Consider the following 14,294-nt stretch of genomic DNA (forward strand, 5'->3'; position numbering starts at 1 on the left):
GTTGTCTTACGCTGCTGAATGCCAGTTGCTCAGAAACCACAGGAGGGGAGAGTGCTCTTGTGCTGGTTTTCCATATAAGAACATGATGCTGGACTAGATGGGCTTATTGGCCGGATCCAGCGGGCTACAGCTCCCTTCAGCCCTAACCTGTCGCTCAGGTCTGTCTGATGAGAGATGTAGTCCAGTGAACAGGTTGTCTCTAGATTGTATTTCCATCTTCTCACCTGTCCCCAAAGACGTAACATACCAGCATTTACACTGGAAACAAGAATTGCTACAAGAGATTTTTTATTTATTTTAAAAAACTCAACAACTTGAGATTTATTAAAATGTCCTTTTAGAAAAAAAACATCATCCTGTAAATTAGTACAAATGACAGCAGCGGAGGCAGCGAGTCCCCTCTGCCTACCACTATTTCACACGCATTGATTTATGCTCAACCCACAACTTCCTGGGCACCATGAAAACTGCTGGCTGCCCCTTGTCTCTGGCAGGATTTGCACTCATGTCTGAAACCTCAGTTCCCAGAGAAGGGCTACAAGCAAAATCAAAAACGCTTCCAATTGCAACCCAGAGGAATCCTGCTTGCGTTGCGACTCAAGCGGGGGCACGCCAAGTTCTCCTGGCTTTGGGGAGCTGGGGGTCTAGAGAGCAAAACGTGGCTCTGCAGCATAGCTGGGAAGATTCTTGACAGACCTGCTCCCCCCCCCCCCCGGCTGCTTGAAGGAAGCACAAGAGCCATGACACTGGGTGGACTCTAGACAGCTCCAAGATATTGCTCAAGGAAAGGGCAGAGCTCTGCTGCCCCCAGCAGGCTCAGAGGGACTTGCGGGGCCGCTTGAGGAAGGAGAGTGTGTAGTCCCGGGGGGCCGAGGCTTTCTGCTTCTTCAGCTGCACCTGGGACTGAGCTGTCAGCTGCAGCTTGATGGCGCTCGAGTTGATCTTGGCTGCCACCAGCAGCTCCTTCATGCCCTTCATCTTCTCGCTCTGGAAGGTGAGGACGGGCCCTTCGGGAGGGGGGCTGGGGCCACTGCTGGGCCTTTCCTCCTTCTCCAGGGGAGGCCGGTCCACTCGCTGGCTGGAACTGGGGCGCCGGCGCTCAGTCACTTTCTTGGGCAAAGGGGGCTCCTCGGGCTTGGACTCCCGGCGCGGACCCCTGCGGCGCCCCTCCCGGGGGTCTTCGCTGCCTTGGTCGTCGTCCTCGTTGGCTTCTACCTCCCGACTCGCCAGGGTCACCTTCTGCCGCACCTGAGAGGAAGAGGGGAGAAGTCAGAAAGCCAAGGGCGCCCGTGGCACGAAGCTGAAGGCCGCTTATGATGCCCTGCCTATCTGATTGGGCTGTACACTTCTGGGACACATTTAGTCACATCTAAATTTTGCCACCGATATCCAGCTGGCACATTTTGACATCTAGAGAATGAGCGATGTCTGCCTGCCTGTTGATTTCACATGCGATTACTCTGCGAGTTTTTAGCATCTCAGCTGGGCACTTAAACACTCTCCTTGTGCGCGTTAAACATGCATCTTAATTCATTTCATTATTTTTATTTTTACAAAGTATAATCATGCATAAATAACAATAAAAATGTGCACCCCACCGCTGACACCATTCCATTGTAACTATCCAACCTCCCAAAATTTCAACACCTCTTGCGATGTTTTCACCCCTTTCCGTTTTAACAGTAGAAATTCTACAAACACCCTCCATATCTCCTCAGAATCATTTCTCCTGGATATTCTCTGCCTTACCTTAATGGCACATGTTAATTTATCATTAACAGCTATATCCCAAACCTTTATACCATTCTTTTAATTCATTTCTATTGTTTATTGTTATACTGCTGATTTTTTGCTATGTCCCACGTAACCCACCCTTCTCTCCCAAATCTGTCTGAATCCTGGTAACAATGGCGCTCCCTCTTTTCCAGCTAATAAACACACACCCCATAGACACCATCTAGGCCCACCCAGGCCCCACAAAGTCCTGCCAAGTCGTTGCACCCATTCACATAGTTTGACGCTGGCCATTCCCCACCCCCTGGCACTGCTTAAAATGCTCTGAACTTTACCCCCTGCAACCTGCTCTGCCACAAGCACTCACCATCCCATCAAAACGGCTGAGGGACTGGACCAGGAATGTGGCCCATCCCACGTGGAGGACGGGCGTGGGGCTCCCCTCTTCCCACTTGCAGATGCCGTCGTAGAAACGAAGGAGGTGGGCAAAACACTCCGGGTCCTGGAGGGCTGAGCCGCCTCCTCCTTGCAATGGCGAAGCCTAGGCAAGACAAGGTCAGGTTGTTCGGTGAAGAGATGCCACCTTGGCACCAACTGGGCCTCTCCCAACAAAGTCTGCCAAGGGCATTCCCTGCCCTGATCCAATTCACAAGTGCCTCTCTCCCAACTCTCCTCTCCTTCTCTTAAGCTTCTCAAAAAAAACCTACCCCTTTTGTGATCCCCTTGCCGAATCTCTTAGCCATACTCCAGTCAGCCTCCCTTTAGAAACTCCCCACCCCACCCACTAGAAAATCTACTTCATACGCCCTCTTGCCATTTCACTAAAGGATTAACAATGCTTTTCTGCTCCACTCACCGCTCTCTGTCACCTTTTAAGACAATAACCCCTCTATTTTCACCTTGACTGGATGCCAATAACCCCTTTTCAGGCCTTCATGGATTCTCTCCAAGCTTCTAGTACTCAGTGCAAAATGACACTTAACATTAACATCCCCTCTGCTTTGCACAAAGTCGTGTGTTTTCCACCTTCCCTTGAACAATTTCACACTGTCTCCTGTGCCTTTGTTCTGCCTCCTTTGCTTCTGGCAAAGTCCCAGCTCAAATTTTGCCACAACTTCTAGAATTCCCACCCCACTCCATCCGACTACTTTTATTCCATCTAATGATACTTTTCATAACACCTGGAACGTGGCGGTGAAAAATAAATGGCAAACCCAGCAGAATTTCCTCCCCGGTTGACGAATGCCAGCAAGGCACAACACCCATCCTTTACGTCGCCTGTCTGCTCACCCACCTTACCTCTCCCCTCTCACCAGCCCCCTTCTCCTCAGCTGAGTCAGCAAGGCTGGCCACCTCTTTTAGCAAGTTGGGGATCACGTCATTGGCCACATCAAAAAATTCCTTGTAGATCTCTTCATCTTCTCGACAGTAGTTATAACTGAGAGGGGGAGAAGAGAAGGGTGCAATGCCACCATCAGATAACAGCAGACATGGGTCTTATGTAGAGATATCTGGAGCCTCTGACAGCCAAACAAAAGGCATTTAACCACAGGCAAAATTTTCCCCATCACTGCATCTCCACCTTGGAATAAGCCTCTTGAGGAGCTGGTAGCCGCTGCCCACAGAGCAATCTTGTTCTCTTTAACAAACTCTGGAAAAGGTTTTTTTCAGGAGAACTGGACAAACCTGTCTTCCTCATCAGTAGTTGCCCCCTCCCCAAATAAAAGGAACTGAGAAAAGAATGCAATTTTATTTTACCCTTGACTGGAGGCCAAATGAAACCAGCACTTCAAATGCATGGATGCAACCACCAGGCTGTGGTAAACTCTACAGTGACCAGCAGCTGCTCTCCGGGGCTTCAGGTACAAATATGTGCCAGCCCTTCTGGGACAAAGAAGGGGTCCTGCCACCACGCTCCACTTCCTTCCGTGGTAAAGGCAAAATGAATAGGATAGGAAGACACTCACTCTTGGATCACGGTGGCTGAATCAGCCCAGGCTTCCAGTGCTTCCTTGACGTTTTTGTTGCGGCAGTGATAGCCAGCCAGGTACATGTAGGGGTAGATGTGCTCGTTGTGGTAGTATTGCTTGGCTGAGTTGATTCCCTAGAGGAAAAGGGGGGTGGGAGATAAGGTGGGGTTCAGGGATAGCAGGAGCTGATCCATGAAGACATCCAGGCTCAGGTGTTTTGGGGAAACATCTAGGGCTGGGCAATACCTGCTTTTCAACATTGTGATATATAAAATATCACAATATACCAATATATCACAATGTCTGGAAATAAAGATGGAGCTATGCAGAGGTGTTGGCTGGCTTCAGTTTTTCCCACATTGTGATATTCGCATAGCACACACACAAACACGATTTGTGATATATTGCCAGGTCATAAATTATGAAACAAGTATCATGACATGGACTTCAAACCGGTTTTGGATGATATACTGATATATTGCCCAGCCCTAGACACATCCTGCTGTATCCAGAACAGCTTACAAACATTGTAAAAATTATCATTATCATCATCGTCATTGGCACATACCCTTCCCCCTAAGGTCCCATGGCAGTACAATCACAGAAATAAGGTGTAGGGCATGGGTAGGCAAACTAAGGCCCAGCGGCCGGATTCGGCCCAATCACCTAAATCCAGCCTGTGGATGGTCTGGGAATCAGTGTGTTTTTACATGAATAGAATGTGTCCTTTTATTTTAAATGCATTTCTGGGTTATTTGTGGGGCATAGGAATTCATTCATTCCCCCCCAAAAAAATATAGTCTGGCACCCCACAAGGTCTGAGGGACAGTGGACGGGTCCCCTGCTGAAAAAGTTTGCTGACCCCTGGTGTAGGGGTTCTAAAAATATACATCTTAGGTGTCATTGGCTAGGGTCTTTACCATCTGTCAAAAGCTGTGCAGTGAAGGTGCTGGATTCTTTGAGGAGGGAGTTCCACAACTAAGGAGCTGCCCCAGAGAAGGTTCCCTCCCAGGCTGCAACACCCCAAATGTCTGAGGGTGGTGGAACAAGAAAGGTAGATCCATAGAATCACAGAATTATAGAGTCGGAAGGGGCTGTCAGGGTCGTCTAGTCCAACTCCCTGCAATGCAGAAGAATCTCCTGCTCAAAGATCAGCCCTCTGCTGATCCTAACACCTAAGAGGGCCTGTAATAATAATAATAATTCATTATTTATACCCCGCCCATCTGGCTGAGTTTCCCCAGCCACTCTGGGTGGCTCCCAATCGAGTGTTAAAAACAATACAGCATTAAATATTAAAAACTTCCCTAAACAGGGCTGCCTTCAGATGTCTTTTAAAAATAATATAGCCGCTTATTTCCTTGACATCTGATGGGAGGGCGTTCCACAGGGCGGGTGCCACTACTGAGAAGGCCCTCTGTCTGGTTCCCTGTAACCTCACTTCTCACAGTGAGGGAACTGCCAGAAGGCCCTTGGCGCTGGATCTCAGTGTCCGGGCTGAACGACGGGGGTGGAGACGCTCCTTCAGGTATACAGGACTGAGGCCATTTAGGGAAGGAGGTGGTCTTCCCAATATTTAGAAGAAAGGGATCAAGTCACCTCAGGTAGCAGATAGGTATATGTATAGCCAGGAAGCTTATTTGGGGCTTGTCAACAGGCAGCCCCAATGGCCATTCCTAGAGGCTCCAGGAAGCAACCGTGTACAATATGAGGACAGCAAACCCAGGAACAGCTGCATCCCGCAACACGGCAGCAGGTGCAAGGGCACACCCCCCTCACTGATCATAGGTGGTCTGGAGAGCCTCCTCTTGAGGCTGTTCCAATGCCTTCTGCATCACCAACTCAAAAGAAGCAGGCTCCCTTCACTTAAGATCCTGCTGGACTCCAACTCTCCTCAGCTCCAGCCAGCCTGGCCCATGGGCAGAGAAGGTGGCAGTTGGAGTCCAGCAGCAACTGCAAGGTCACAGATCTCCCCAACCCTGCCTTACTCCCTGGACCCCACTCTGAAGGGGCAAAATCCCGGGAATTTTTTTCCCCCTTGGTGGCTGGGGGAGTTAAAACACTGCAAAGAGAACCAGGGCGGTTTTTCATTATTATTTTTTAAATGACAATAATACTGCCCATACATTTTGCTTCATATCTCAGGTTCCACGAAAGCTCGAAACTTACTTTTTAATAAAAAGAAAAGACAGAAAGTTGACAATCTGGAGATCATGGTTCATCTTGGGGACAGGGGGACGGGACTGCCCCCCCCCCCCTTTCACACACACCCCACAGATCTAGGTCATGCCCCTCCATCAACAGCTTTGCTTCAGGCAATGTGGTGTAGTGGTCAGACCAGGGTTTGCATCCCCTTCTTGGCCACAGTACTGCCAAGCGCAGCCTACCAGCACCTTTAGGAGCAAGGGGGGGAAATACCTGATGGTAAATGAAGAGGGGGTCTGGGCGGCCAGGGGTGGGCTCCAGCTCCTCAAGATCTGCCAAATTCCCCAGTGCCATGGGGTACCTGCAGAGGAAGCCAAGGGATCGCTGAGGACAAGCAGAGGCGAGAGGAGGCCGAGGCTCCCAAGGGGACAATTTAAGAACACACAAATAAGAGCCCGAGGGCCTGTGGATTTGTGGTTGAGGACGGGAAGACAGCTCAGCCATTGCATTCAACACGATCTCTTCCACTGTATTATCATTGGTTCTTTTATTCCTTGCAATAAATTACCGTATTGGCCTGAATATAAGCCTCTTTTTTTCCCAAATTCCAACCGTGAAAAGTTAAAGTGTGGCTTAAATTCACGACCTTGCAAAAATTAGCTTTTTTAACAATATCGCTGCTGAAACAGACATACGGTAAAACGGAACAGGTGTGGGTGCCTGCGGAATTTTAAGGGAGCGGCGTACATTCGGGTATTGTCTTTTTTCTCTCCTCCCACCCCCCCCAATGAATTTTAAAGGTGCAGCTTAAATTCGGGTGTGGCTTATATTCAGGCCAATAAGAGCAGCCATAAAAATGCAATTAAAAATCACACTGCATCCAGTGCAGGGCTTTACAATTGCTACAGCAGGCAAGGGGCGAGGCGGGGAGAAGTATTAAATGGACTGCTCAGCCGCTTGGTGATTTTTAAGAGGTATGATTGGTTATCTCAATAAATATTTTCCACACATTCACATTCTATGCCAAGGCACTCTTCATATTCTCTCACATAGATGACATACACTCCACTCTTTGATCATAGACCCTCCAGCAGGAGGCAGTATCTGCACAGGTGATCTGAGCTGCTTTTAGGAGCAAATATACCACCTCTGAACAAATTTCAGAGTTTTCCCTTATTGCTGTTGAAATTGACTTCAGAGGCTGTTTTGTCCCATGCCTTAAGAATGCCTGCATCCCCTTCCCATATTGTTCTTTTTCTAATACAGTGGTACCTCTGGATGCGAACAGGATCCGTTCTGGAGCCCCGTTTGCATCCTGAGCAGAACGCAACCCACGTCTGTGTGTCGCGATTCACCTCTTCTGCGCATGCGCGTGACATCATTTTGAGTGTCTGCGCATGCACGAGCGGTGAAACCCAAAAGTAACACGTTCCGTTACTTCCAGGTCGCCACGGAGCACAACCCGAAAACACTCAACCTGAAGCAACTTTAACCCAAGGTATGACTGTATTAGACACTAAATATTTCCATCAAAAGAGTTTCAGAGACCAAGTCTTTTTTTCTTTTCTTTTTTTGCTGTATCTAGCTAAGACCGACTTAAGAGTAGACCTACTGAAATCAATGGACTCAAGCTAGTCACAACCAGAGTCCACCACCACTAAACTCCTTGCTGCTTTGGCTGCTTCCAACTCACGTGGCCGAGACCCCCTGGAAATTACTCAGAAATAGCTGGAAGCTCCTCTAGAAAGGAGCAAGACTCCCTCTGCAGACCTCTGCAACTTAAGAACATAAGAGCATAAGCTTATGTCTGCTGGATCAGGCCAAGTCCTCTTTTAAAGCCATCCAGGTTGGTGGCTGTCACTGCCTCATGTGGGAGTGAGTTCCATAGTTTAACTATGCGCTGCATGAGACTAAGAAAGACACAGAGAAATGAAGGTGTTGGGGCTCTGTTAGCTAACAGCGTCAGGATGGGGGCTGGATTCCTCTCCCTAGAGCTGCCTTCCCCAAACTGAGAAGACTACAACTCTCATCAGCCCCAGTTAGCATGACCAACATTGAGAGTTGCAAGTCAAGCAAGATCTGGAGGGGCCAAAGGTTCCTCTGCCTAATGATAGGGCCAGGCCCTGTGAGACCAGGCCCTCTCTAAAGTACTTACTTCTCCAGGTGGCCCAGGTCATAGAGAACCCACAGCAGCTTCTGCAAGGGACGGAGACAGAGAGGCAAGCATGAGAGGCATCATGATGGTGGTGGTGATAGTTTCTGCAAACCCCCACCAAAGGGAAGGAGGGAGGTCGATCCATGTCAGCTCACCTGTTGCAACTGCAGCAACTCCAGGCTATCTGAGTGCAAGTCGATAGAAGGATTGATGGCACATACCATGAAGGCCACCTCCATCTGGCGGGTGCAGCACAGGTAGGAGCCCTTCAGGTACAGCCAGCTCTGCAAAGGGGGAGGGAATTCTGCAGGTGAGAAGTCTGGGTGAGCATCAACTTTCCCATTGCAGGATCTTCCTTCCTTCCTTCCTTCCTTCCTTCCTTCCTTCCTTCCTTCCTCTTTCTTTCTTTCTTTCTTTCTTTCTTTCTTTCTTTCTTGCTTTCTACACTCCAAGCAGATGATTCTGTCCCTCAAGAAACAGAAAGATGTTGCCCCTGCCAGGTCAGACTGGTGGCTCATCTACTCCACTACTGCCCACTCTGGCTGGCAGCGGCTCTCCAAGTTCTCAGAGGGTCTTTCATATCACCAGGATTGAACCAGGGGCCTCCTGTATCCTAACCAATGTGCTCTACCACCCAGCTATGATCTCCCTCATTTCAGATATTTGCATAGGGTTGTGTGGCTGAAGGTATACCGGAGAGCTTTATTTTAAAAATATAACAACAACAACAACAACAACAGAAAACCGATTCCTGGAGGGTGATTTATCATGTTAGCGATAACAACCAAGCCACCTCACTCAAGGAAGGATGTTGGCAATTCCCAGTTGGAATGGCATTGAACAAGAGAGGCATAAAGGTGTCCCTCTCACGCCCAGTGGTGTAGCATGGGTTGCCAGCATGCACATTCAACTGCCTAATGGTGTCTGTGTCACCCAGGAGATTGCAGTCATAGAAATAAGAAGAGTCGTCTGGAGAAGTCACTTCCTGGTTTGCATGGAGAAGCAGTTCTCAACTGAGTGCAGCAACGGAAGCAGGCAGCTGCACTGAGGCAGCACCAGGTGTTGAAATTTTGTGCCCCCTAACAAATTTGCACCCGGGGCAACCGCCCCTGTTCCCGCCACCCCCAACTAGGCCACACCTTCCTTGCAAGCTTTCCAGAGACATTTGCTGGAAGGCTGGCAGGCAAATTGCAGCTGTGGCTGGGTCTCGCCAGGCAGCGGCACTAAAATAAGAATTTTCATGAAGGGGGGCAGGTTGTATTTCACATTTATTGGCTGGTCAGATCCATGCACAATGGACCTATTCCCAAGATTTATTTTTGCCTCTAAATTGAGATGCTCAGATTGGCCATACGAAACAAACACACATGCTCCTATAATAATGAAATGAAATGTGTACACCGTCTAAAGCTAATTCGCTCCTATGGAAGAAGTGGATGGAGTACAGAACCTGCAAGCTACAAACCATCTATCCAGTTGCACCTGCCTCCTACGTGAAGACGAGAGGGGAACATCCTCCTTTCCTGAGCTGACATCTTACCCGTTCTGCCACACCAGAGTTGACTGTTTGCCCACGTCGGTCCTCATTGCCTTTGCCGTGCCATGTCACCTCTGCTGTCTGCTCCCCATCTTTGCCGAAGACCACCCAAGCATGGTCCTCAGAGAGCGCCAGGTGAACATCTAAAAGTCCTAGGACCTGGCAGGCCCCCACGACTGCAAAAGCCACCCCAGAGCTGTCTAGTTTGGTGCCTGGTAAAAGAAAGAAAAGGAGCAGGACGTTCAGGACAGATTGAAGAGCAGCAGAAAAACACTATTGCATCTGGATTAAAAACAGGAGGCATGCAGGAACACTTAAAAGAATTGTTTTTGGAGGGTGAAAGCTGCCCACCTTTAAAGAAGCACACCTGTGGCCTCTCTGCGCAAACTGCTGTTATGAGCCATTCCACTGCTTGGAAAGAGCCATGCCCAGAACAGTAACTCCTACAGAGACACCCTGAGCTACAACATCTGAAAGCAAGTAATTCTGCTGTGCTTGTACATGAGGAGTGATTGACGGTTCATGCCACACCCACTGCAGATGTTGGGCACAATTAACCTTCCTCTGCTGGCTTATGGCAGCTGGCTGGTAGGAGACAAAGCCAGGACAGTAACTCAAAAGTTGATGCAGTGGACAACCTCTTCCCTTGACCTTGCAGAAGCCTTTAATTTATATTTTTTTTGCACAAACTTCAAATGAGCAGTTTACTCCTGACACCAGTTAATTTTGCTGAGAGTCTTGTTTCTTGAAACTCCAGAAAACGGGAGACTGTAGCTTGTCTTGTAAAGGTAAAGGTACCCCTGATGGTTAGGTCCAGTCGCGAACAACTCTAGGGTTGTGCGCTCATCTCGCTCTATATGTCGAGGGAGCCGGCGTTTGTCCGCAGACAGTTTTTCCGGGTCATGTAGCCAGCATGACTAAGCCACTTGGCGAACAAGAGCAGCACACAGAAACACCGTTTACCTATTTATCTACCTGCACTTGACGTGCTTTCGAACTGCTAGGTGGGCAGGAGCTGGGACCGAACAACGGGAGCTCACCCCGTCACAGGGATTCGAACCGCCAACCTTCTGATCAGCAAGCCCTAGGCTCTGTGGTTTAGACCACAGCACCACCTGCATCCCGTACCTTGTCTTGTAGTACAGGCCAAAGATAAGGCCACCCAAACAATATAGCAACACATCTAAGAGGACCAGGCCTTGCTCACTCTTTGTTTTCAAAATATCCAACATTCCCATCATATAGAGAGCCAGTACGGTGCAGCAGTTAAGCATGCCGGACAACGACCTGCGAGGCCAGGATTTGAATCCTTGCTAAGCCATGAAACTCGCTGGGTGACCTTGAGCCAGTCAGTGTCTCTTGCCCTAGCCTGTGTTGAAGGGCTGCTGTGGGGATAGCATTTATTCGCTTATTAATTTACTAAATGTATAAACCACCCTTCATCATAAGATCCAGGGGTGTTCACAGACTAAAGTACAAGATAAAAACACAAGTAAATAATTGAAACAATGCAAAGCAAAGCAATATGCCCCCCCCCAAAATGGGGAGGAAGAGACCCAAAACTTCCCTGCAAGAAAGGGGGGAACATAAATATAATATACAAATATAAATATATGCATGGCAACATGAGATCGGCAGCTGAGTACTAGGGACAGAGAGAAGCATGCTCCCTTTGTGGCCCCACCTGTGATGAAGCTGAACAGTGACTGGATGTGGGCCCGATCCTTGAAGTAGGAGCGGCTCAAGCTGTTCCAGATGACATCGGAGACTTTCTTGACAAGCTCCCGGGAAGAGTAGCCCTCTGGACGCGGGTAGAGCGAGAGATCCACGGCCCCGCGGATTTGGGCAGTGAAACGGGCATGCAGGGCCCCGATGATGCTCAGGTCAGCCACCGGGAAGTAGGTCAGGCTGTCGGGACCTTGGGCAGGCTCGAAACTGATGCCCGGCACGTTGGTGGGCAAGACGCGGTTGACGGCCAGGAAATGCTCCACAAAGCCCAAGACGAGCGAAAGCAGCACCAGGTCGGGCTGCTCCCGGCGAAGCTCCAGCTCAAAGAGGCGGACCACATCCGAGACGGAGCGCAGGGGGAAGAGAGCCTTCTGAGCACCCTTCAGCCCCATGGCCAAGGGGGCGTGCTAGAGAGCAAGCAGAGAAGGAGGAGGGTCAGAATTAGCAGGGGGCAAGAGGGCAGTCCGTCTAATTCAAATATGTTTTAGCCTAAGACAGAGATGGGGAACTTCTGGCTCAGAGCTGGGCTCAGCGCCAGCCACCATAGCCACCAATGGTCAGGGATGATGGAAACTGGAGTCCAAAAACATATGGCAGGCCACCCTGGTGTAACAGATGTCTGCCAGATTTTAAAACCTAACAGCAGGAAATATCCGCTCTTTCTCAGTAAGCACAGAGAGGCCCATCCAAATCTTCAGTGGGTGAAGATTTGTAAATAAAGTAAAGCCAGAGTAGATTTTAATCTTGTCACTGACTTAAATGCCCAGTAGACTATTAGTGTGCGTGACACATTGCCTTGCTTGGAGGTTGGGGGGGGGGGGAACACACCTCAAACTGGAGACCAGACAGTGCAGAGCAGGAAGTTTCAGCCAAAGCACAATCCTGGTTGAGGAATTTTGCACCACATGAGCTGCTTGAAAGCTCAGATCTGGGGCCTGGGGAAGTTTGGGGTAGCAAAATAGTTGTGAGCTTGTGTCAATGGGAATGTGGCAGCCCCACTGAGGAACAAAAGAACCTGCCTCACAGTTCTCCGGCAGAGCCATGCGTCTTGGGAGTGCAGTGCTGCCAGAAAGGGCCACCTTTTGCTTGTAGTGCACCCCATGCTTGTGGGGAACCTGCTGCTAAATTATTATTAAGGCAAATGACCAGGCTTGGTCTCCAGATGCAGTTGAACACCAACCCTTGTTACTACTGACCATTGGCCACGCTGGGAGGGGATGGTGTGGCTTGCAGTGCCACATCATCGGGGGATCCAAGACGGGGGAAGACTACCTTTGGGGGGGTCTCAGGCAGGGGTCTTTCCCCTGGAGATGCTGAGGATTTAATCAGCAACTTTCTCCATGCGAAACACCTGCTCAATTGATATACAGCCCTTCTCTAATAAAGCTATGAACTCACGGGGTTGCATTCCGTGAGCCATTTACTAACTCTTAAGAGCTGGCTCTTCCCTCCTTCTCTGTCAGATGCAGACATAACACTGGCCTACTTGGGAGAACCGTTTTTTAGGGTTCTGCTTCTGAAGGGCTTTGAACACGGAGGAAACACACTGTTCATTCATCACCAACCTGCTGCCCTCCAGTTGATCTGGGCTGCAACTCCCATCACTCCCAGTCCTCTGTTTTTGCAGCCCAAAACACCTGCAGGGCATCAGACTGCCAAAGGCTGCACCACGTCAATTCTTGACGAGGTGCACAAGCCCACACCCCTAAAAAGTTTGGGAATACCATATCGGGAGGGAGTAGAGCTCAACAGCAGAGCATCTGTCGCGCATGTTGCAGCTCTGCCATGTTCAGGCGGGAGGATGCGGTAGTAAGGAGATGCCCTGGAGAACTACTGCCTGCTCTGGGTTTGGCGGGCAAACGGAGCATCCGGGAGCTAAGGCAGCTCCCTACACTTTATAAACATGCTTCGATCCGCATCTGCGGGGAAAGCAATATCGCAGAACAAGAATCCTCCGCGCGGAGGTGTTTTGATCGCACCCCTCCCGCATCCCACCCACCCAAAAGGATCAGCCACAACCTCATGCCGCACATGAAGGGAGGGGGCGGGGAGAGAGAAGAAACGAGCCGCACCCACCCCAAGGCTGTTGCAATTTGCACTTGCGCCTCTGCTGCACCAGGATCCTGGCGGGTGGGGAGCCGATGGCGGGGCTGCATGCAGAACGGCGCCTTCCCACTTCTCCGGCTCTCTCATTCGAAGGCGCTCTTTCAGCCGTCCGTACCCCCGCCGCACGCGCAGGGCAGCATGGGAGTTGAAGTCCCGCGTTGGCAGGGCATGCTGGGGGAGCTCCGGCGGCCGGCTCTGATCCACAGACTTATAGTAGTTAAAGTCATGCACACGCTGCTATATTCCGGGTTCATTTGACCCACACCCCCTCTCCGTCGCCTCCCTAGTCGCGAGGGAAGGAGAGAAGCTTGCAGCAAACCAGGGATGCATGCAGGGCCGGATTTAGGTTCGATGAGGCCCTCAGCTACTGAAGGTAATGGTGCCCTTTATATGTCCAACTGTCCTTTGTCAACAACAAATTGTCGCTGTTTTTTGTGTTGAATATATGCTGTATGCCTGTTGTCTTTGTCCATGGAGTTTCCTAGGCAGGGATACTGGAGTGGCTTGCCGGTTCCTCCTCCAGGAGAAGGGGGAGATAAGGAGAAGGGGACGACAGAGGGCGAGATGGTTGGATAGTGATCTCGAAGCTACCAGCATGAGTTTGACCAAACTGCAGGAGGCAGTGGAAGACAAGAGTGCCTGGCGTGCTCTGCTCCATGGGGTCACGAAGAGTCGGACACAACTAAACGACTAAACAACAACAACAATATGCTATATGGTAATTTATGGCCCTAATAGGTATCTAAAGCCATTTGCACATGCAGAATGTAGGCACCCTATATATAGAAATGAGCAAACCAGTGATATTCTAGCATAGCTGTTAAACTTCCCTTTTTTGCGGGGAAATTCCCTTATTCCAGCGCCGTTTTCCGCTGCTTCCCACTGCTATCCCAGATTGTTAGATATCCCATAGACTGTC

General features: G+C 49.9%; 1 protein-coding gene across 1 annotated transcript; it reads right to left on the reverse strand.

Moving 5' to 3' along the window:
- Positions 1 to 271: 271 nt before the first annotated feature.
- MEN1 (menin 1) lies at positions 272 to 13,489 on the reverse strand. Its single transcript, XM_079956751.1, has 10 exons — positions 13,346 to 13,489; positions 11,226 to 11,676; positions 9,545 to 9,753; positions 8,160 to 8,288; positions 8,005 to 8,045; positions 6,123 to 6,210; positions 3,702 to 3,838; positions 3,034 to 3,172; positions 2,102 to 2,275; positions 272 to 1,248 (listed from the first exon to the last, which is right to left on the reverse strand). The coding sequence occupies exons 1-10, from the start codon at positions 13,460 to 13,462 to the stop codon at positions 817 to 819; spliced, it is 1,917 nt and encodes a 638-aa protein (XP_079812877.1). The 5' UTR covers positions 13,463 to 13,489; the 3' UTR covers positions 272 to 816.
- Positions 13,490 to 14,294: the final 805 nt, after the last annotated feature.

This window comes from Podarcis cretensis (assembly GCF_951804945.1).
Source record: "Podarcis cretensis genome assembly, chromosome: 16".
Taxonomy (NCBI): Eukaryota; Metazoa; Chordata; class Lepidosauria; order Squamata; family Lacertidae; genus Podarcis; species Podarcis cretensis.